Raw genomic sequence first — 20,744 nt, 5'->3', positions numbered from 1 at the left:
AAATATAGTTTAACTGATAAGTAACAAAGTAAGGGAAGTAGACGGTAATTACTGAATTAAAAATCTTAATATGGTAGAAAGTTATAATTTAATTAATGAATCATCATCATATTTGAAATGATATTTTTTCTGAACGGGTGCACAATCGAAATGAAGTAGGGCAAAAAAGTGAGAAGAAGACGACCTTAGAAGGGCATCCTAGAATATAGGCATCTTGCATTACTACAAAACAAACGAAGTGGTTTAGATGGGACTTTTGAATAAGAAGATGTTATCTTGTTACAATTTAATATATTAACCGACTCGAGTATTGATGAGTGGTTAAGACGTATTTTCAACTAAAAATTTGAGAGTTTTTGAGTCTCTAATAAAACGAGTCGAGTGGAATGATGGGCTGAGTTTGGACATGTGACAATTTTACTAGTTTCCGTTCTTTTCTATCCAAATGGATTCCTAAATATAAATTTGGGAAGGGGAAGGCATCCCGACATGTCGAGAGCCACGAGAACTGACCTAGTTAGCAAACCACGCAAAAAGGCTCAAAATATCAATCGTTCCTTAATCACCACGATGATTATGTTTATGTCATACTCTTTCTTTAATAATGATATTGATGTGACGGACAATTAATAAAAAGTAAATCCATATTCTCGACGTACTAGAAAAATTCCTATATATAAACGAACCGACTTAACTATAAAACATTTGTAAAGTTGATCATGTTGTCGGTTAAACATCATCGGTTCAAGGACGTAAAGAAAAATGCTCTTGAGACTTCTTCATTAATTTAGAATAATAAAGCTGTTCGAAGCAGTAATTGTAGAGAAGGATGAGAGTTCTTCAAGATTTTACATTCACACCCTAATCTACAAAATTCTCTGAGCTTCAGAATTGCCAGATGTGATTAAAACAGGGTTTTGCAAGTAAACCCACCTCCTCAAAAGAGCTAAAATGCAGAGCTCCATAAGTATTCTTCTTCCATATGTACAGCAACTCTCGAGTTCCGCTATGTTTCGTGGAGGTTTTCGAATCCTTTTCGGGTAGTAGTCTTGATGGGGTTCAAGTATTTGGGAATTGAGAAGCTATTCTGGGATGGTTGTGTTCACCTTCATATGTAACGATGAGCATTGAAGGTTCCTCGAGACACCGCTCGACATGCTTCCTTGCTGGACAACCTCTCATGCTGCTGCACTTATAGTATCCTCTGCAGACGTTTGAGAGTAAATTAAGATGGATATCGACGATATCAAATCATGGAGAATCTGTGGAACTCTGGTTGCTCTTACAAATTTCATCAACCAAGTTTCAATAGCCATGTTAAAAGAATTTGCAAAATGCATACAGTACATAATGCATCGCTAACATATGAACAAGAAAGATGTTGAGGATGGTTGGAAGAGGAATCCCACGTTGATCACGGATTTTATAAGTAAGGAATACATCTCCATTGGTATGAGGCCTTGTGGGGAAGCCAAAACCAAAACCATGAAAGCTTATACTCAAAGTGGACAATATCATACCATTATGAAGCGTCGTGATTCCTAACATAGTATCAGAGCCATATCCTTAACTTAGCCATGTCAATAGAATCCTCAAATGTCGAACAAAGAAGTTGGGACTCTTGAAATTGTAGTAAAAAGTGACTCAAGTGTTGAACAAAGGGTGTACTTTGTTCGAGGACTCCAAAGAAGGAGTCGAGCCTCAATTAAGGGGAGGTTGTTCGAGAGCTCCATAGGCCTCGGGGGGGCTCTATAGTGTACTTTGTTCGAGGGGAGGATTGTTGGAAGAGGAGTCTCACATTAGCTAATTAGGGGGTTGATCCTGGGTTTATAAATAAGGAATAAATCTCCATTGGTATGAAACCTTTTTGGGGAAGCCATAAGCAAAGTCACAAGAGGTTATACTCAAAGGGGAGAAAATCATACCATTGTGGAGGGTCGTGATTCCTAACAAATGATTCCTGCTCGATTTATAAACACACAAAATGGCCTCACCCCATGTCGGTGAAGAATTCAATGGACTAATCTACTTAGAGAACATGAGGCACAAACTAATAGAGCAAGTTTTCAATATCCCTACTAGATTACCAGATAAGGAATATAATCGACATCTTTCAACCAATGAACTCATATAGTAATGGCAGCCAAATGCATATAATCCCAATATCAATCTATAATGAACTATCCAACATCAGCACAATAAACTAAAAAGTAGTGGAAGGATGTTCATATACCTCGGGTGAGGAGAGCCCTTGATTGGCTTTTGGCCATATTTCCTCCATGAGAAATCATCAGGAGGGATATCAGCAAGCTTGTTACTAATGGCAGGCACCTTGATCGACCGCTTCACTCTATGTTTCCTGCAAGAAGATCATCAAAATCGAATCAGAAAAACATATCAAACCGTCCCCATTTCGGTATCGAAACGATATCATTAACAAAACCAAAACTTCCCAACCTCTTCTTTGAGCAATGACATCTCCCACTGCTTCCACATTTAACACTCCCATCTTCCCCTCTCCTACAACACTTCCTTTTATGGCGTGAATTCTGATCGGAAGACCGAGGCGTCCCGATCAAATGAAAGCCACTCCCATCCAAGTTTGCCACACTCCCATCAATGCTCAAGGAAGACATAAACGACCTAGTGGATGACATTGTGTGTTGTGTGCAGCTAGAGCTATCAAAATTCAAGTTAACACCACTATTGCTCCTAAGATACCCCATTTCAGGCTGCTGAGTATTCAACAACACCCTGTTCTGAAGCAGATGATGATAAACAGCAGCAGATTGAGGTTGAATCTGTTGGATTGAACAGTTTTTGGCATTTGAGTTCAATTCCAAAGATGGGTGAGGACCCATCTGCAAATTCCTCCCCTGGAGAAGGTCCATTCTGCAATTAGGGGAAGAAGATTCTAAGAACATTGATTGGGAAGGCGAGGAATCAAGATGAAAGTTCATGATCTTCTTCTTTTTCCTGACCCTTGCATGACCCAACCCAACAGAATCAAGAAGACACAAAACCTTCCTAAACTTAAACACAGCCTCTCCAGTTTCCGTCATTAAACAACGCGTAATCTTCGACTGATCTTGAGGCGATGTCACAGTCAACAGATTCAATACTTTATGAACACTCTCAACAGCTTCCCTATTAGCATCTTCAACCTCTTCCATCTTCCCAAATGGGCGAAATCTCGAACTCCAAAAGCCCTAGCTGAAATCAAGCATAATGGGGGCAAAGAAAATAAAAGAGAAAAAGGCGATGAAGAAACAGAGGATAGGAACACTAGATTCTTCTGCCATTGCTATGATTAAAGTATAAACTGAAGCGAAATCTGAGAGACCCAAAAGAAGAGAAAGCGCAAATCATCCATCCATCCATCCATCTCTGTCTCTCTTTGGCTTCAGAAGAGATGGTTTTCTAGAGAGAGAAGAAGTGGGAAGTGAGAGAAAGAAATAGAGAGGGAAAAGGGGGAAGAAATGGAGAATTTTTGGGAAAAATTGATTGAAATGATGAGAAGCAGATGGATGAGGAAGACGAAACAGGAAGGGGAGAAATGAAACTGCCGTCTTTGTCTCGGATTTCCACGTGGGCCCCACCATTTACACTATTTTATATAAATTAATATTTATATTTTAATTTTGTATTTAATATGTTTTTAAATTAGGGTTTAGTAAATTTAAAATGATTAAAATGATTCTATCTTTTTTAAATATAAATATAAATTATAATTTTAAGTATTTAACCAAATTAATAATGAGTTGATTAAATAATAATAATACTTTTTATATAAAAATGATTTAAAAAAAAAAAAATACTGGAAACGCCTACCAAGAGTGGGGCCCACAATTTGGGCACGAGGAAATGAAGAGAGTAGCAATTTGTAAAAGCAAACCAATCAGAATATGCCACGTGTAATACTTGCAGCTTTAAAGGGCTGACACGTAGCTCAAAGTGCAGTTTTGACTGTTGCGCTTTTTTTTTAAAAAAAAAAAAGAACTTTTTGCCTTTTCTATTTATTTATTTAGCTTAAAAAAATAGCATTTGCTAACTTACGCAATGGGTGAGGAGAAGAGAAAATCACAGTGCATTGGTAGTCGGTGACTGACTGACAGTGCGTGGGACCCAATGGGTCCCTAAACCGTTGACTATATTAGTCTTTTCCTAATGTTTTTATTTTGTAAAATGGGATGGATTCACTTCATATTCCCAATTTTACCCCTCATTTATTTATTTATTTACTGTTTATTTTGAGAACAAAATTTTATTTTTGACTATCATCTAATTAGGAAAGTCGTAAACACATACCAAAAATACCCTTTAATTGTTGTGAATTTACAATAGGGGCAAAGTTGGATTCAAGAATATTTCTTTATTAAAAACACACAAAATAAATATAGTTTTGTAAGAATAAAATAGTTATAAAATAGATTGTGAAAGATTTTTGTTTGATCTATGTCTACTTAAAACAATTATTTATGGTTGAATTTTGAGGCCATTTTGTCTTTTCTCATATTGTTATTATTAATTGGATTTGGTATTATTATGTCCAATTTGGTCATAAAAAAATGCTATTTCTAAAAAGAAGTGAAAGCCTATGAAACAAAGATTGAATTTTAATTCATTATGGTCAAAAGTCAATCATGTATTATCTCCTTAGTCTAATTAAATTAAAATTATAGTATTAAGTTTTTGTTTTTATTTATGGGAACAATTTTGCCTTTATATCTAATCAACCCTTGTTACATAAATGGTATCTTTTTTATATATAATAATTTATGTCCACATTCATATAATTATCACTATTTTTATAAAATACAGATTTCATATAATAAAAACATTAAATTTCATAAATAAGATTAAAAAATATATTAATTTTAGTTTTTGAATTTTTAAAATTTCCATTTTTTTTTATAGCAATGATTTTTTCCTATCAAAATATAAAAACATCTAGATTTAACACAATATTGTAATTTAAATCATATAAATTTAAAACAATTTAATATATACCTTACATACCTCATATTACCTGCTACCTTCAACCTTCTATATAGCTTCAATGCGAGCTCTTGGTCACATCAACCCGTTAATATACCTTCGGGCTTCGACGTTATTTACCTATCATAAAAATCAAAATGATTATTAAAAAAAATTCAGAGACAAACAGATCTTATAGAAGTTCATAAGATCTAAATTTGAACCTAAATTGTTAGATCATTAAGAACAGAGGAAATATTCTCCACTCTTTCATATCAAGGAACAGAGAGTAGAAAACAAAAGAGGCCATGTTCTAGTGAAGCAGTACACGTGCTGAACTGAATATTTGCAGATAATCTGAATGAAAGGCTCAAATCATGGCCACAGAATTTACCCATTAGGCAATATGTTCAAAAAATCTTTCATTATATGTCAGTATGTCAAAGGATAATGGAAATAGAGCTCCTGTGACCCTTATTATACCTGAGGGGAAGAAGTTGCTGGGTCATTCTGTTTTCTGTCTTCACCCTGAATCTTTTCCTTGTGTGATTGTTGATTGATTGAAGCTTTTCTTTTTAAACCAGGTGCTCTTAACTCCAAGTTTCTATCTGAATGGATTGATTTCGAGACTTCTAGAACCTAAAGCAAAAGAGCACGACTGCGAGTTGTAGACATTGAACATGACATTAATGTTCCTCCACTCGAGCTTATAGTTATAGGAGTCTAACAAAGTTACGAGATATTCAACATCTTAAGTCGGCAGCCAAAACGTTCGAACCCATAAGAAGTTGGCTTCACAACTATATATCTAACTCAGTAAAAGTAGTCTCTTCAAACTTGTGATGATCAAAGACCTTAAGGTGGCTTTGCCTTTAGACTATTATGAATGAGAGATCTAGTAGAATAATGAACCTTGCTTACAGCCAAGAACACCTGGCTGGGGTTAGACATGTATGCATGAGGCAGAAGTCAAAGCAAGTTCATCATGAGAACTCAAAATTTGCTCAACTTATGGGTAGCTGCTACACATCAATGCAACAAGGGAAACCAACAGAGCTTCGAATTTCCAAACGTTACGCTCTGATTATCAAGCTTATCTGAAATTTCAAGCCATAATCCCTTATCAGTCGATAGATATTTCTGAATTGTTGTCATCAACCTCGATACTCTTGGACAGGAAACGTTGGAAGCAAGTTCAAACATCCCCTATACTTTTCGTCTTTGGAAAGCATGTCTAAGACTATGGTGCAGGTTGAAGCATCTGGCACCACATTTTTCTTAACCATCCTATGAAGAAGCTCAACCACTTCCTCTCGTTTATTACTTTTGTAGAAACCACGGAGAAGTGTGTTGTAGGTAATTACATTGGGCGTACAACCATTTTCTTCCATCTTTCGAAATAAATCATTTGCCTTTTCTACTTGTCCTTCTTTACAACACCCATGGATTAGAATGGAATAGGTCACAACATTTGGCAGAAGCCCTTCACGGGAAATTTTGTCGAAGAACTCCCAAGCTGTTTCAAGTTTCCCTGCTTTACATAGGCCATCGATAAGACAATTAAAGATATCAATGTCCAATTTCAAGTTGTATGAAAGCTCGTTAAAAATTTCCATTGCTTCTAACAAACAATCGTTCTTACACAGCCCATCTACAAAGATACTCAATGTACTTGAACTCGGCACCAAACCATGAGCTTGAATGACACCAAATATTTTCTTTGCATCATTAACCTTCCCGGCCTGAAAAAGACCCGTTAGCAAGGCATTATATGTTATCATAGATGGTTTAATGCCCACTTGAAGCATTTCATTGTAAATCTTCATTGCTTCTTCCACCTTCCAATTTTTGCAATACCCATTGATTAGCACATTGTAGCTAATCACATTAGGTTCACACCCCTTACTTGGCATACTAAGGAACAGTTCCCTTGCACTGTCTAGATCACTAACCAAACAGAACCCATCCATCAATGTATTATAAGTAAACAAATCAGGAACATTACCTCTCTGAATCATCACCTCTAGCAACTCGTTGGCCTCGATAACCTTTCCTGCCTTGCAAAGTATATCCATCAAGACGTTAAATGTGACAGCATTTGGTTGAATACCAAGATCCACCATCTCATTGAACAGACATTTAGCCTCCTCCCACTTTCCACCATTGCAAAATCCATGAATCAAAGAGCTGTAAGAAATCACATCTGGAAGCATTCTCCGAGCTTTCATTTCCTCAAAAAGTTCCCTTGCCTTGTCTTCCCGCCCATCTTTACAGAGCCCATCAATAATGGTACTATAAGAAATAACGTTAGGCTTACAACTAATGCCGTATCGACCAGTCCCATTGAGCATTTCCTCGTGCAACTTAAGTGCAATGTTAGTATTACCCGTTTGACAAAGTCCCTTGATTAAAGTCCCATAAGTAATCACATTTGGCCTACAACCCAACTTTTGCATTCTCATAAACAGCCGCGTAGCTTCACTAATCCTATGCTCCATACACAAGCCCTTAATCAGGGACGTATATGTCACTATATTGGGAATAAAACCTCTCCTTATAATCCCCGCCATGGCTGCTAGACCTTCGCTAATCCGATTCACATTACAAAGGCAATTAAGCAAAATATTAAGCGTTATGTAATTAGGCAAAAGTCCGGCTAAGCTCATTCTATAATACAGCTTCAAAACCTCAGAGTAGTGCTTAGTCTTAGCAAGTCCACCAAGTAAAAGATTGAATGAAGACATCGCAGGGGTAGGATTCGCAAGCATCATTAGGTCAAAAAATTGCAATGCTTCTGATACGGTAAAATTACCCGTCTTGCAATTCTGAAGGAACGTCCGAAGCCGTCCATGAAACGAAATCTCTGTGGTTGACTTTTCCAGCGAAACTTCCGGTGAAACATTCGAATTTGGCGGTTTCGAGATGATAGGCGGGGATTCGGCAGGAATTGGAGATGGATTTTGGGGATTTGAAGATGCAATTATTGGTGGGCGAGTAAACAGAGACGAGAGCTTGCCTTTCGACGGAGCTGGCGAAAGAGAGGAAGAAATAGCGGAGGCTACAGTCTTGGGAACCATTTGGATTGAAAGAATTCGCCGTTAAAGAGTTGAATCGATTTCTACTAGTAGCAATGGCGGATGAAATTCGAAAGATGAGGAGAGTAGAAACAGTACCGGAAGGGATGGAGGTGGAGCACGATCAATGTTGTAGCGCCGTCAACGAGCTTAGAGTTCCGCCGGGTTAGAGAGACGAAGACTTGAAGGAGCTCATCTTGGAGTTCCACCATAGCTACGAACTCCGCCTGGCTAATGCTTAATGCTCGGAGGGAAATTAGAGGGAAACGAAAAACAGCTACTGCTAGGGTTGTATACTTAAATATATATATATATATATATATTTGGTAAAATTTAGATTAATTTTCAAATTATAGATAATAAAGTTTTGTTTCCATAAAAATTAAAAAAAAAAAACATTTTTAAATGAATTTACTTTGAAATATCTTAATATAATTTTTCTAATAATAAAAATTATAGAAAACTTTGTTTTCAATAAAATAATAATTATTAGATACAAAAGTGAAAATTCTAACGTTATTAGATATAAAATTGAAAATTTAACAACTTATTAGAAACTTTTTTAAATTTCAAAACGTGAAACTGACGCGTTTTTGCTTGTGTTCTAGGGCAGTTTCGAAATGGAGCGGTTTTTTTCCCACTTATGCGAAAAAAAATAATTTCTTGACATTGTGGTGGGAAATGCCCCAACTCGATGGTTGGGAACTGAATTTTGCGAAACTAGCGCATTTCGTTGTGTTCTAGAGCGGTTCCGAAATGGAGTGGTTTTTTTGCACTTACGTGAAAAAATTATTTCTTGGCATTGAGTATACAACAATTATACAAGGAGGATCGAACCATCAACTCTTGAAATAATAATTGAATATATTAAAATATCGAGAGTACTAGAGAAGAGACTGATACTATTTTGGAGGTATGGCCACTAATGTCACAAATATGCATTATGGAAAGTTTGATTTTCAAATAGGTCTTCCATTTTGACATATAATTGATATCGAAATTGACCGAATGACCATTGGAGAGAGATATCAAAGTTGCATTCATGAGTATCAAGACTTACGACTCTGTCTGGTAGATTACGTGTTAGTGAAAATTTAAGCTACCGAATCTAAAGATTCGAACCTTTGACCTTTTAGTAAATTGTGTATCTTTATCTCGGTTATAATAATATTAATATTACTAGAGTTTTATAAATTTTATTTAGCAATGTGCACCGACATAAAAATTGATAATTTGACCTATTTTTTTGATGACTCGCGCCTAGACTCAAATTTGGATTTGACAATATACTGACCCGACCTTGATATTCACTTGCAACATGGTCAGGTTACCTAATTCTCGTTTCTAAGAATGAAAATTATCCTCACAATCTAAGTGAAAACAAAAAGAAATATGCATCGAGTGATCTTTTTAGTCCGTTTCAAGTGCTAAAACTTACAAAAATTACAAAAAAAAAAAAAAATGGTGAAAATTGAGGAATAAATTAGGTATTAAAATCGATGAAAAAAGAAAATGCAATGATTGTAAATGAAATCACTTTGGACAAATTGAGTATTTTTTTAGGCGCAATTGATAGCATCAGATTTTCAATTACTTATCTTTCTTATCATTTGGTTTCTTTTTCTGAACAGTATTAACAACTCTCTACAATAGTATGATATTATTTATTTTGATCATAAACTCTCGTGCCTTCTCTAAAAGGCCTCGTACTGATGAAACAATCCTCCTCTCGAACAAAATACACTATAGAGCCTCCTTGAGGCCTATGGAGCTCTCGAATAACCTCCCTTTAATCGAGGCTCGATTCCTTATCTTAAGCTCTCGAACAAAGTACATTCTTTGTTCGACATTTGAGGATTCTATTGACATGACTAAGTTCAAGGCATGACTTTGATACCATGTTAGGAATCACGATCTCACAATGGTATGATAATCTCTCGTGGCTTTACTTTTGAGCTTCCCAACAGACCTCGTACCAATAGAACAATTTTTTTTTTTAAAAGAACCGAGTACAATAACAGCTCGATGAAATCATACATTAACTTTTTTGAATTTTCTTTTATTCTTGAAAAAGGCATTCCTTTTTTGACATTATTTTGTTTTGTTCCTAATTATTCATGACAAAAAGTAGATTTTCTTTTTCCCTATAATCACTTCCTCTCCCAGAAGGGAACAAACAAAATTAAATAAAAAATAAAAAATAAAAAAAATGATTGGAAATGAATAGCAAAAATCCCACAATATCACCCATTCTTAAAACACACATCATGGGATTCCCAAAACGATGTCGGCCCATCCAACATTGTTGAAATAACTACAACATCGAGCTAAAATAAAAACCTTAAAAAAAAATAACACATGATGACTTCGACATTCTCTTGTAACATGACTTATTTCAGCATGTTTTATTCTCATCCATATAAACCTTAGTGAAATTTTTATAAGGTTGTCCAACAGATTTGCTCGAACTAAAACACGCTTAACTATGAACTTTTTATGATTGAGCTACCGAAAAAAAAAGTACACCATGTTAACAATGGAATCACGACAACTTTTATAAACTATAAAATCATGGTTGAAAAAGACGTCAAACGAGCATTCATATGCCCTTTGTCCAACAAAAGAAAAAGGTTTTTTTTTTCTTCTTCAAGGGAGCATTTTCTTTCCATAAACATCATCTTGTTTGCCACTTTTATTTTTGACACTTACACACAAGGTGAATGTACCCCCACCAAAAATATATTTACATTTTTTTTATAAATTATTTTCACAGACCAACATAATTCTGACATGTTTTTTTTTGACATTTTTTGTATTAAAAGTTTATTTTAAGAGGTCATCTAACGTAGAAGAATTGCTGTAATAGTTTTTTTTTCGCCATCTATTGCAAAAGATATTACAAAGACACCCCACTAAAAAGGAATCACCATCTAGCGTGCGCTGGAAGAATAAGACGGGTGAATACAACGACTGAGCAGCCCCCAGTTCCCCGGCAATGCTAAAATGAGCCGTCCGGTTGTATTAAAGGCGTTGGTTTTTCAAGTTCTCCCACCATCCGTTGCTGTGGCTTTGTGAGTGCGTTTCTGTTCTGTTCTGTTCTGTTCTGTTATTTTGCCCTCACAAATTCAGGAAAAAGCGAACAAAACTCAATACAAAACCCCTCTTTCTCTCTCTCTCGCATTTCAGCCTTTTTCCGTCTCCCTCTGTGAAATTCGGAGTCAAAACAAGAAAAGGAAAGAATATGCAAGAAAATGTAGATCAGGGCGTTGAATTTCTCTGTGATTCTCGTCGTTTCTTTCGGTCAAAAAGCTTCAAATCTGTTTCGTTCTGTAAAGGGGCTTGTTAAAATCCAACCCTCTTTCTCTTTTTCTTTCTCTTTGACGTTTTTTGGTTCTTGGGTTTTGGTTTTCGGCTCTTATTTGAGCCTTGAAATCGCCCTTTTCTTGTTTCGTTGTTCTGTTTTTGTTTCTATGACGATTTCGTAAGTTCATCCATGTCGTCCGACATAATTTAGGGTTTAATCTTGCCCTTGTTCGAGTGATCTGTGGTGGGTCTGCGAGAAAAAGAGCTCTTACTGTTGCTGTTCTTGTTCTTAATGGAGTGTTTTACTTATACCTACTCTAATGGAGTCCACTGCGTTAGAAGCTATGCGATATGTGCTGAAATTTGCTGATACCATCTTATTTGTGTTGAATTGTTGAGTTCAGGGGGATGGGAACTGATCCTCTGCTATCACCAGCAATTGGACCGCCAATAAAACGGCGAGCAGGATTGAGGATAAAGCAGGCTGGTAGAGGCTCATACAGGGGAAGCTAGGAAAATTGGGGGATTTTGTTTTCAAGGTGTTTAGAGTTGGGTTTTTTTCAAGGTGATTTTAGGGGCAAGCCCTGTTCTGTAGGGTAGTCTTTTTAGAGGGCGTTTGACAAAGTTTTTCAGTCAGAGATGGGTACTGCTGATTTGCACCAAATACTCAAAAGCTTTTGTTTCAACTCGGAGTGGAAGTATGCTGTCTTTTGGAAACTTAAGCATCGAGCTCGAATGTAAGTCATTTTCCTTTCGGTTTCTTGCTTTTTGAGGATTTATACGACGAACCCTTTTGTTCTTTCTTGTTTGTAAGGCAGATTTTAGGATGATGTGAAAGAAAATACTTGTTTTCATAGTATGATTCTTGGATGGTTAAGACGTTATTGTAACTTCGACTAAAAGATCATAAGTCTAAATCTCCACTGTTAGGATAACACAACAACGCACACATTTGATCTAGATGAACACAAAGAACAAGAGAGAGAAAATGCAAGGAAGATCTTGATGTATGTACAAAGTGAATATCGAGAAGAGAGAAAGGAGTATATATATGGTTTCAGTTTCCTATATATAACTTTACCAGATATAATCACCTAGTATGTATAGATATCTACCGTATATATTCCGGTCTTTTACCATAAATAGTCGTTTACTATCTACTAGTAGCAGGCTCCATATCCCAACGTGCATGTAGTTGATATATAAGTTTGATCTATTATCTTTTAAATGAATGTTGAACTCAGGATGCTGACTTGGGAGGATGGCTACTATGACAATTCTGAACAATATGAACCCTCGACGAGCAAGTTTTACAGAAAAACGGTCGAGAAATTTCACGATGGACATTATTCACACGACCCTCTTGGATTAGCTGTTGCAAAGATGTCTTATCATGTATATTCTCTTGGGGAAGGGTAAAAATCTTAGCATAATGCATTCTATATGGCTATTGTATGATGGGTTCTAATTGGCTTCACCTTGTTGTAATTGTTATCTCCTTTTGCAGGATTGTTGGACAGGTAGCAGTTACTGGAAAACATCAATGGATTACTGCAGCAGATGAGCAAATACCGAATATCTCTTCAACACTTGAGGTGCTATTCTTTCCTGTTCTGCAATAATATAAGTTACTGAAGTTTATCTGATCGTTTCAGGTATATGATTAATGCTTGTTTTTCGACTATTTCGGGTTGTGTTTTGTTACTCATTGTCTGATCATTTCTTAATAGTACTGCGATGGTTGGCAAACGCAATTTTTAGCTGGCATTAAGGTATGGGAACCGTTCTCTCTCGCTCGTCAATTGTTTTTTGTATTGATTACTGAATTTTTATTTATACGCTTTGTAGACTATTGTTGTTGTAGCAGTTGTTCCGCACGGGGTCTTACAGCTTGGATCTTTAGATAAAGTAAGAGCCTCTTCCATCTGGTAGATTGTGAAAGCTTGTGAATTATGATCCTTGCTGAACTAGAACATTTTTTTTGGGCTTCATATGCACTGATGGAGTGGTGTGCTTTTTGGATATCCAAGGAAGATTTTGATAATTTCTTTTATTCACTGCCATTTTATAATAGTGTGTTTTTGTGAGATCTCACATTGGTTGGAGATGAGAACGAAACATTCGTTTAGGGTGTGGAAACCTCTCCCTAACAGACACGTTTTAAAACTGTGAGGCTGATGATGACGATGATACGTTTTAAAACTGTGCTCTGGGCCACTGGTTGGTTTTGGATTCATGTGTCTTATTATTGCCTTTTGGCTTCTTGTAATAGAGTGTTTTTGTGAGATCCCACGTCAGTTGGGGTGGAAAAAGAAATATTCGTGTGGAAACGTGATATTCCACATCGGTTGGGGAGGAGAACAAAACACTCTTTATAAGGGTGTGGAAACCTCTCTCTAGTAAGTGCGTTTTAAACCCTGAGGGAAAGCCTGCAGACGCGTTTTAAACCCTTGAGGGGAAGCCCGCGGATGTGTTTTAAAACCCTTGAGTGGAAGCCTGCAGACGCGTTTTAAACCCTTGAGGGGAAGCCCGAAAAGGGAAAGCCCAAAGAGGACAATATCTGCTAGTGGTGGGTCTCGGTCGTTATAGGAAACCTCTCCTCAACAGACGCATTTTAAAACCATGAGGTTGACAACGATATGTAACAGGCCAAAGTGGACAATATCTGCTAGCGGTGGGCTTGAGCTGTTACAATTGGTATCAGAGCCAATATCGAGCAGTGTGCCGAGGATGCTGGTCCTCAAGGGAGGTGAATTGTGAGATCCCACATCGATTTTGACTGTTACAAATAGTATCAGAGCCAGACATCGAGTAATGTGCCAGCGAGAACGCTGTGCCCCAAGGGGGGTGGATTGTGAGATCCCACGTTGGTTGGAGAGGAGAAGGAAACATTCCTTATAAGTGTGTGGAAACCTCTCCCTAACCGCTGACGGCAATACGTAATGGACCAAAGCGGACACTAGGGGTGGGCTTGGGTTGTTACAGTTTTTGTTTTTGTAATATTATCGATATGTGACTAAGATACCAATTTCTAAGCTCGACGTCTAGATTTAGGGCAGGATGGGCATCGGGTTCCTAATCACCCTTTTGTAACTTCTCTACTTGTTTATAAAATTGTTTCATCGGAAAACAATTACTTAATCTACCTGGAGAGAATACTTGATTTAGCTTGCATGGATCACTGCAGAGATATCTTATAAACATTCAGTTCATGGCTTTCTTAAATGTGAATGTCATCTAACTCTAGTTTATTGTTCCGTGTTCGTTGTCGTATTGGATTTAGGTCACTGAGGATGTCAACGTTGTGGCTCACATCCGAAACGTCTTCCTAACTCTTCAGGAGTCTTCAGCAGGGCATATCGAGCCAATGCCTTCTTGTAAGAGTTCGGGATACATGGTAACTCTCTTTCTATATCGTACTTTTCTTCGCTAATGATGATAAAACTTGGGATCTTTCTTTTATTAAGTTACTTCTTGTACAGAAAAGTGAAGATGAAAGTGTCAGCAAGAACGTCGGGATAGAGTTGTCGGGATCTGGGGGCAACGAATCTCTAAGAACACAGCCGGATGCTATCAATGTGGAGAGTTTTAAATCAAAAGCGAGGTTTCTCGATGACAGGATATGTGGAGGGGTGCCTAGTGGATACAAAGATATGGCAGTAGATTTGAAACAAAAATGCAATGCACCATCACAAAACTCTGCCATGGACATAACAAATGATGCATGCTTCCCTGTGAATCACAATGCCATGTTGAGCCGAACCAATCCTACAGAAATGTACTTGCAAAATGATGTCGAAGCATCGCAAGATGGGTGTCCATCAAACGCATCGTTGAAGTTCCCTGCTGGTTACGAGCTGCACGAAGTACTCGGTCCTGCTTTTCTAAAAGATGCCCTTCATCTTGATTGGCAAACCGAGTACGTTTTTGGTGGTAGAGCTTCCAATTTATCTGAGGGAATGAGTAGCAGCCAGTTGACATCTGATTCACCGATGGAGCATCTGTTAGAAGCAGTAGTGGCTGATGTTTGTTACAGTGGTTCTGATGTTAAAAGCGACACGTCTCTATGCAAGTCTGGACAGTCTCGGTTAACATCAGAACGAATTCCCGAGCCTTCCACGAACGTTACAACATCTGCTTGTTCAGAAGGATACTCTATGGGTCAAAGTCGAACATCTTTTATTGGAGAGGACATGCCAAACTCTTTAAGCTCATCTGGAATATGTGGGGTGATGTCCCCAAAAGGGTTTTCGTCGACCTATTCTGGTACTGGCAGTGAGCGGTTGGAGAAGTCTTCGGAACCGGGGAAGAACAGTAAAAGAAGGGCTAGGCCAGGTGAGAGTTGTAGGCCTAGGCCGAGGGACAGACAATTGATACAGGACCGGATCAAAGAACTTCGGGAGCTCGTACCAAATGGAGCAAAAGTAAGTCTGGAGAAGCCATTCATCCATTTTTCCCTTTTGATGGAAATAGCTTTTTTGGTTCATCCACTGAAAGCTTCTTGCTTGTATTGCAGTGTAGTATTGATTCATTGCTGGAGCGCACAATCAAGCACATGTTATTCTTGCAAGGCATCACCAAGCATGTTGACAAGCTAAATAAATGTGCCAACATGAAGGTAATGCCTTAGAAACCCAACCCTAACAAGAAACTTATTTATCTTTTCTACATGATTAGGATACCTTTTTCGTTATTGTGCTAATTTTGCCCGAGCAAAAGCCGATGGCATGCCTATTAGCCAATAAAAGAGAGGTTTCCACACCCTTATGAGGAATGCTTCGTTCTCCTACCTAACCGTTGTGGGATCTCACAATCCACCCCCCTCGGGGCCTAGTATCCTTGCTGGCACTCGTTCCCTTCTCCAATCGATGTGGGACCCCTCAATCCACCCCCTTTTGGGGCCCAACGTCCTTGGTGGCACACTGTCTCGTGTCCACTCCCTTCAAGGCTCAACCTCCTCACTGGCACGTCGCTTGGTGTCTAGCTCTGATACCATTTGTAACAGCCCAAACTCACCGCTAACCGATATTGTCTTCTTTGGGCTTTCCCTTCTGGGCTTCCCCTCAATGTTTTTTAAACGCGTCTGTTAGGAAGAGGTTTCCACACCCTTCTATGGTATGCTTTGTTCTCCTACCCAAACGTTGTGGGATCTCACAATCCACTCCCCCGGGGCTTAGCATCCTCGCTGGCACTCGTTCCCTTCTCCAATCGATGTGGGACCCATCAATCCACCCCCTTCAGGGCTCAGCCTTCTCATTGACACATCGCTTGGTGTCTAGCTCTAATACCATTTGTAATGGCCTAAACCCACTTTCCCTTTCGGGCTTCCCCTCAATGTTTTTTAAACACGTCTGCTAGGAAGAGGTTTCCACACCCTTCTATGGAATGCTTCGTTCTCCTACCCAACCAATGTGGGATCTCACGTCAAGTCCCTTGTGATAGCAAGCTTAGACTTTCAAATTGTTTGCACTTGTGTAACGTTTTTATGTTGCAGTCATGAACACGATTGTCTTCGTCTAACATGTTATGTATTTATAGCTGCATCAGAAGGAAAATGGCAGGATGGGAACCTCAAATACTGACCAGGGTTCAAGCTGGGCTGTTGAGGTGGGTGGTCAACTTAAAGTTTGTTCGATCATTGTGGAGAATCTCAACAAGAATGGACAGATTCTTGTAGAGGTATGATATAAAAATTTTGTGGTTTCTTCAACTTTAATTCATTCATTTGATTCAATGAAAAAGCGACACACCTCTCTATGCAGATGTTGTGTGAAGAATGCAGCCACTTTTTGGAGATAGCCGAGGCCATTAGAAGCTTGGGACTCACAATACTCAAAGGCATAACGGAAGCTCATGGCGACAAGACATGGATTTGTTTTGTGGTTGAGGTAAGGGAAGCTAAAGGAAGCTAGCTGCTAGCTCATGTTCATCGTACTTGCCAAATCATTGTGTTTGATGTCTGGTTTTGAACCATTGCAGGGGGAGAATAACAGAAACATACACAGAATGGATATCTTATGGTCCCTTGTTCAAATCCTACAGCGCAGTAATACATCGTGACAGCTTCAACTGCTGAACTTAAAGATGAACACAAGGTTAAAGAAAAAAGAACCCATAGAAGAAGGGTATTACTCTGACACACAAAACCAAGTTTCTGTGAAGAACATTATTGTTTTCCAAGTGTGAAAAACTATTTTTGTGTTTTGTTTTTTGAGTGTGTTTTGTAGCAAGTGTTGTCATTTGTTTGAAACAAGCTTTAAACTTCATTTGAACAATACCAAGTGTATTTTAGCGTTGGATGCACGGATATGATATTGGTTGATATGCATAAGTTCGATTGTGAAACGGGATGAAGTGACCTGAAAAATAGAAAATTAGGTGCATGCACACACTTTGAGACTTGAGATAGATAACTAGGTCTTCTTGTGAGACAAATGTGAATTTTGGCTATGACAAGTCTCGTTTTTAGGACACATGGTGTCAAAAGATGGTATCACAGTAAACCCCACCAAGATTGAAGCAATTGCTAAGTGGGATCTGCCCAATCACAGTTATTGAGGTGTGCAGTTTTCTAGGGTTAGTAGGATACTATTGATAGTTCGTTCAAGACTTTGCTAGAATAGCTTAGCCTCTTACACAGTAAACGAAGAAGGGTATGCCATTTGTTTGGAGCGGTACATGTGAGGGAAGTTTTTATGATTTAAAATAGAGGTCAGTGTCGGCTCCAATACTCACAATACTAGAGAGCGCAGGAGGATTCGTAATATATAGCGACACCTCTAAGAAGGGACTAGGGTGAGCATGGTTTGGAGGTGCGTTCTTTACCTCTTATATACAATATTAAACACAAATATTTTAGAGATTTAATTTGAATTATCTTAAATAAAATTAAGATCTTGTAAGAGAAGGAAGAAGAACATTAATGCAAAGAAAGAGAAACATATGGTCAAACCTAAAATTGATGTAAGAGAGAGAATTGGGAAAATAATGGAAGTAGATGAAGAAATGGATTAATGAATGTCAGATTAAAAGAATGAGCTTAGTATCGAAAAAAAAAAGAAGGTGTATCTTGTTGATATAGCTCAATAAATAAGACACAAAATTACCATTCTAAAGATTGAGATCTTACCTTGGTGGGAGAGGAGAACAAAACATTTCTTATAAAAGCGTAGAAACCTCTCCCTATCAAGGGTTTTAAAACCGTGAGGCTGATGACGATATGTACTAGGCTAAAGTGGACAATATCTGCTAGCAGCAGGTTTGAGTCATTTCAAATGGTATCAAAGGCAGTCATTGGACTATGTGCCAGTAAGGACGTTGGACCCCTAAGGAGGGTGGATTATAAGATCTCCATCGGTTGGAGAAGGGAACAAAACATTCTTTACTGGGCCTCGAAGGGAGTGGATTGTGAGAACCCACATCGGTGATAGAGGGGAACAAAACATTCTTTATATGAGTGTGAAAACTTCCCTGACAGATGCATTTTAAAATCGAAAGGTTGATAGCGATACATAACAAACCAAAGCGACAATATCTGTTAGCCGTGAGTTTACGTATATTTCAAACTACAAGCAATTTGAGCATTCATTTAGCTACCAGATCTCATTTAATGGCTACTCTGCTGAACGAAAGATTCATAACTCATATCAGCCACCATGCCCATATCCAAAGTACCAAACCCATGAAGCTGGTCCATCCCTATCCATTGCTACAAAGAGATCTGTTTGAGAGACTCGACTGTATGAACATGTCGTATCTACCAACAAAAGGATTGAACTTAAAGTGAGTAATATTCACGGAACAACGACTTGACAAATTCACATGCATATACTTATTTCTCATTATTACGATGGAAGATGTGTAACATGTGGACTAACGACTCAAAACTTCTTAAAATTGTTGTCATAACGAGAATGAATTAAGCATCCCATAAACAATATTTAAATTGACAATTTAGACTAACATGTCAAATCGTTCGAGTTAGAGTGTATATCTCGAACTAAGGAGCCGAGATTATAAGCTATTTTATTCTCCTTATTAATGTAGCGTGACCCTCGAAAATATTAATGTGCATGAATATTTAGCTAAAGTCATTAATAAGCTATAGATAATGATAGATTTTATATCCAATGTTATATTAATGATGTCAAATGACTAAGGAGTTGAGGTTACCAATTTTTGTTTAAGAGGATTAATGTAGCATGACCCATAAACGAACATTTTAGCTTGAGAAACACAATATTTTGATTGTGACATGAATTTGATGTTTGTAACAACTCAAACCCACCGCTAAATGCTTCGTTCTCCTCTCCAATAGATGTGGGACCTCACAGAGGCCCAGCGTTTCCTCTGGTATATAGTCTAGAGCCTGACTCTAATACCATTTGTAACAACCTAAACCCACCTCTAGTAGATATTGTCCGTTTGTATCAGTGTCAACCTCACAGAGAGATTTTCACACCCTTGTAAGAAATACTTCGTTTTTCTCTCCAACCGACATGGAGATCTCACGTGATTTGTATAACAAACTAAGTAGTTGAGGTTTCATGCTCTATTAAATGTATTAATTACGACATGAAACCGAGATTTCAAACTTGGTTATATATTTAGTGCATTACTCTAGCTTGGTCGTAACGAATATTATAGCTTGAGTAACACATTAGTTCGATTAGTTCGACTGTGATATGACTATTTAAATGGGAAGTCATTAAATCAATAGGTTATAGATGGGTAGGTTGATATGATATCTATATAGCTCTTGATTGAACCCTTGGTCAAGTTGGCAAACAATGAGAGAAGCTATCAATTCATGAATATTAATATCACAAGCTAATTTATAGGGTACGTATTTTCGATGGTCCACATTCAAACGAACTCTATTATATGTATGTTCATGTCACCTTCGTTGTGTAAAATCTTGTTTTCGTAGAGGAAAAATTTCAACCAGTTTGATATACGTTCTTCTTCCAAAATAATCATTCACAGGTAAGAAAAACGAGAGATCTACGAGATATAAGTGGGAACAGTCATCTTTATTGATATAATCGTGTTGGAATGCTTTGGGACATAACCCGACTTAGCACCTCATTAACGTGATATTAAATGAGTAACTGTTATAATTGTTTTACGACAGCGTGACATTCGTAAACTTAATATATTATTTTATTTTATTTTTATAACAATCCTATATATATATATATATATATATATATATAATTAAAAAAAAACACCCATATTTAATTAAAAAATATGAATAATGAAACAACAAAATGGTTGTTTTAAGATTTATTTTATTCATAAATTTGAGATAAATATATTCAAATTGAAAATTAGTGAATGAATAAATAAGTGTATAAAAAATGGTTGAAAATGATTTTTTTAAAATTTTTT

The 20,744-nt window shown here is 37.4% G+C and overlaps 3 protein-coding genes across 7 annotated transcripts; 1 reads left to right on the top strand and 2 right to left on the bottom strand.

The window, feature by feature from the left end:
* Nucleotides 1–753: 753 nt before the first annotated feature.
* Nucleotides 754–6,951, bottom strand: LOC111456185 (probable WRKY transcription factor 21). Of its 2 annotated transcripts, XM_023097976.1 has the most exons (4): nucleotides 6,940–6,951; nucleotides 2,458–3,385; nucleotides 2,234–2,359; nucleotides 1,060–1,204 (listed from the first exon to the last, which is right to left on the bottom strand). In XM_023097976.1, the coding sequence occupies exons 2-4, from the start codon at nucleotides 3,171–3,173 to the stop codon at nucleotides 1,060–1,062; spliced, it is 987 nt and encodes a 328-aa protein (XP_022953744.1). In that variant the 5' UTR covers nucleotides 3,174–3,385; nucleotides 6,940–6,951. The 2 variants fall into 2 exon arrangements, with proteins under 2 accessions (XP_022953743.1, XP_022953744.1); XM_023097975.1 differs by lacking the exon at nucleotides 6,940–6,951 and having other exon boundaries at nucleotides 754–1,204; nucleotides 2,458–3,173.
* Nucleotides 4,951–8,342, bottom strand: LOC111456184 (putative pentatricopeptide repeat-containing protein At1g12700, mitochondrial). Of its 3 annotated transcripts, none has more exons than XR_002712713.1 (2): nucleotides 5,450–8,342; nucleotides 4,951–5,118 (listed from the first exon to the last, which is right to left on the bottom strand). XR_002712713.1 is itself a non-coding variant. In XM_023097974.1 (1 exon), the coding sequence occupies exon 1, from the start codon at nucleotides 8,052–8,054 to the stop codon at nucleotides 6,132–6,134; it is 1,923 nt and encodes a 640-aa protein (XP_022953742.1). In that variant the 5' UTR covers nucleotides 8,055–8,342; the 3' UTR covers nucleotides 5,309–6,131. The 3 variants fall into 3 exon arrangements, 1 of the variants encoding a protein (XP_022953742.1); XR_002712712.1 differs by having other exon boundaries at nucleotides 5,461–8,342; XM_023097974.1 differs by lacking the exon at nucleotides 4,951–5,118 and having other exon boundaries at nucleotides 5,309–8,342.
* Nucleotides 8,343–11,102: 2,760 nt separating this feature from the next.
* LOC111456213 (transcription factor bHLH155-like) lies at nucleotides 11,103–17,621 on the top strand. Of its 2 annotated transcripts, none has more exons than XM_023098024.1 (11): nucleotides 11,103–12,091; nucleotides 12,599–12,769; nucleotides 12,862–12,949; nucleotides 13,085–13,126; nucleotides 13,203–13,262; nucleotides 14,638–14,751; nucleotides 14,837–15,778; nucleotides 15,871–15,972; nucleotides 16,902–17,033; nucleotides 17,117–17,242; nucleotides 17,334–17,621. In XM_023098024.1, the coding sequence occupies exons 1-11, from the start codon at nucleotides 11,994–11,996 to the stop codon at nucleotides 17,412–17,414; spliced, it is 1,956 nt and encodes a 651-aa protein (XP_022953792.1). In that variant the 5' UTR covers nucleotides 11,103–11,993; the 3' UTR covers nucleotides 17,415–17,621. The 2 variants fall into 2 exon arrangements, with proteins under 2 accessions (XP_022953792.1, XP_022953791.1); XM_023098023.1 differs by having other exon boundaries at nucleotides 16,893–17,033.
* The last annotated feature ends 3,123 nt before the right edge of the window (nucleotides 17,622–20,744 follow it).

Source organism: Cucurbita moschata, unplaced genomic scaffold (assembly GCF_002738365.1).
Source record: "Cucurbita moschata cultivar Rifu unplaced genomic scaffold, Cmos_1.0 Cmo_Scf00018, whole genome shotgun sequence".
Taxonomy (NCBI): domain Eukaryota; kingdom Viridiplantae; phylum Streptophyta; class Magnoliopsida; order Cucurbitales; family Cucurbitaceae; genus Cucurbita; species Cucurbita moschata.
Note: the sequence above shows the minus strand (reverse complement) of the source record. Positions and strands in the feature narration are given on the sequence as shown.

What these genes read in the sequence shown, in the direction of transcription:
- LOC111456184 (XM_023097974.1), bottom strand. Translation starts at nt 8,054, where the DNA reads ATGGTTCCCAAGACTGTAGCCTCCGCTATTTCTTCCTCTCTTTCGCCA.
- LOC111456213 (XM_023098023.1), top strand. Translation starts at nt 11,994, where the DNA reads ATGGGTACTGCTGATTTGCACCAAATACTCAAAAGCTTTTGTTTCAAC. An exon ending in GTAAGAGTTCGGGATACATG is followed by an intron (nt 14,752 to 14,836) that starts GTAACTCTCTTT and finishes CTTCTTGTACAG; the next exon opens with AAAAGTGAAGATGAAAGTGT. An exon ending in TCGTACCAAATGGAGCAAAA is followed by an intron (nt 15,779 to 15,870) that starts GTAAGTCTGGAG and finishes CTTGTATTGCAG; the next exon opens with TGTAGTATTGATTCATTGCT.
- LOC111456185 (XM_023097976.1), bottom strand. Translation starts at nt 3,173, where the DNA reads ATGGAAGAGGTTGAAGATGCTAATAGGGAAGCTGTTGAGAGTGTTCAT. An exon ending in TGTCATTGCTCAAAGAAGAG is followed by an intron (nt 2,360 to 2,457) that starts GTTGGGAAGTTT and finishes ATCTTCTTGCAG; the next exon opens with GAAACATAGAGTGAAGCGGT. An exon ending in AAGGGCTCTCCTCACCCGAG is followed by an intron (nt 1,205 to 2,233) that starts GTATATGAACAT and finishes AAACGTCTGCAG; the next exon opens with AGGATACTATAAGTGCAGCA.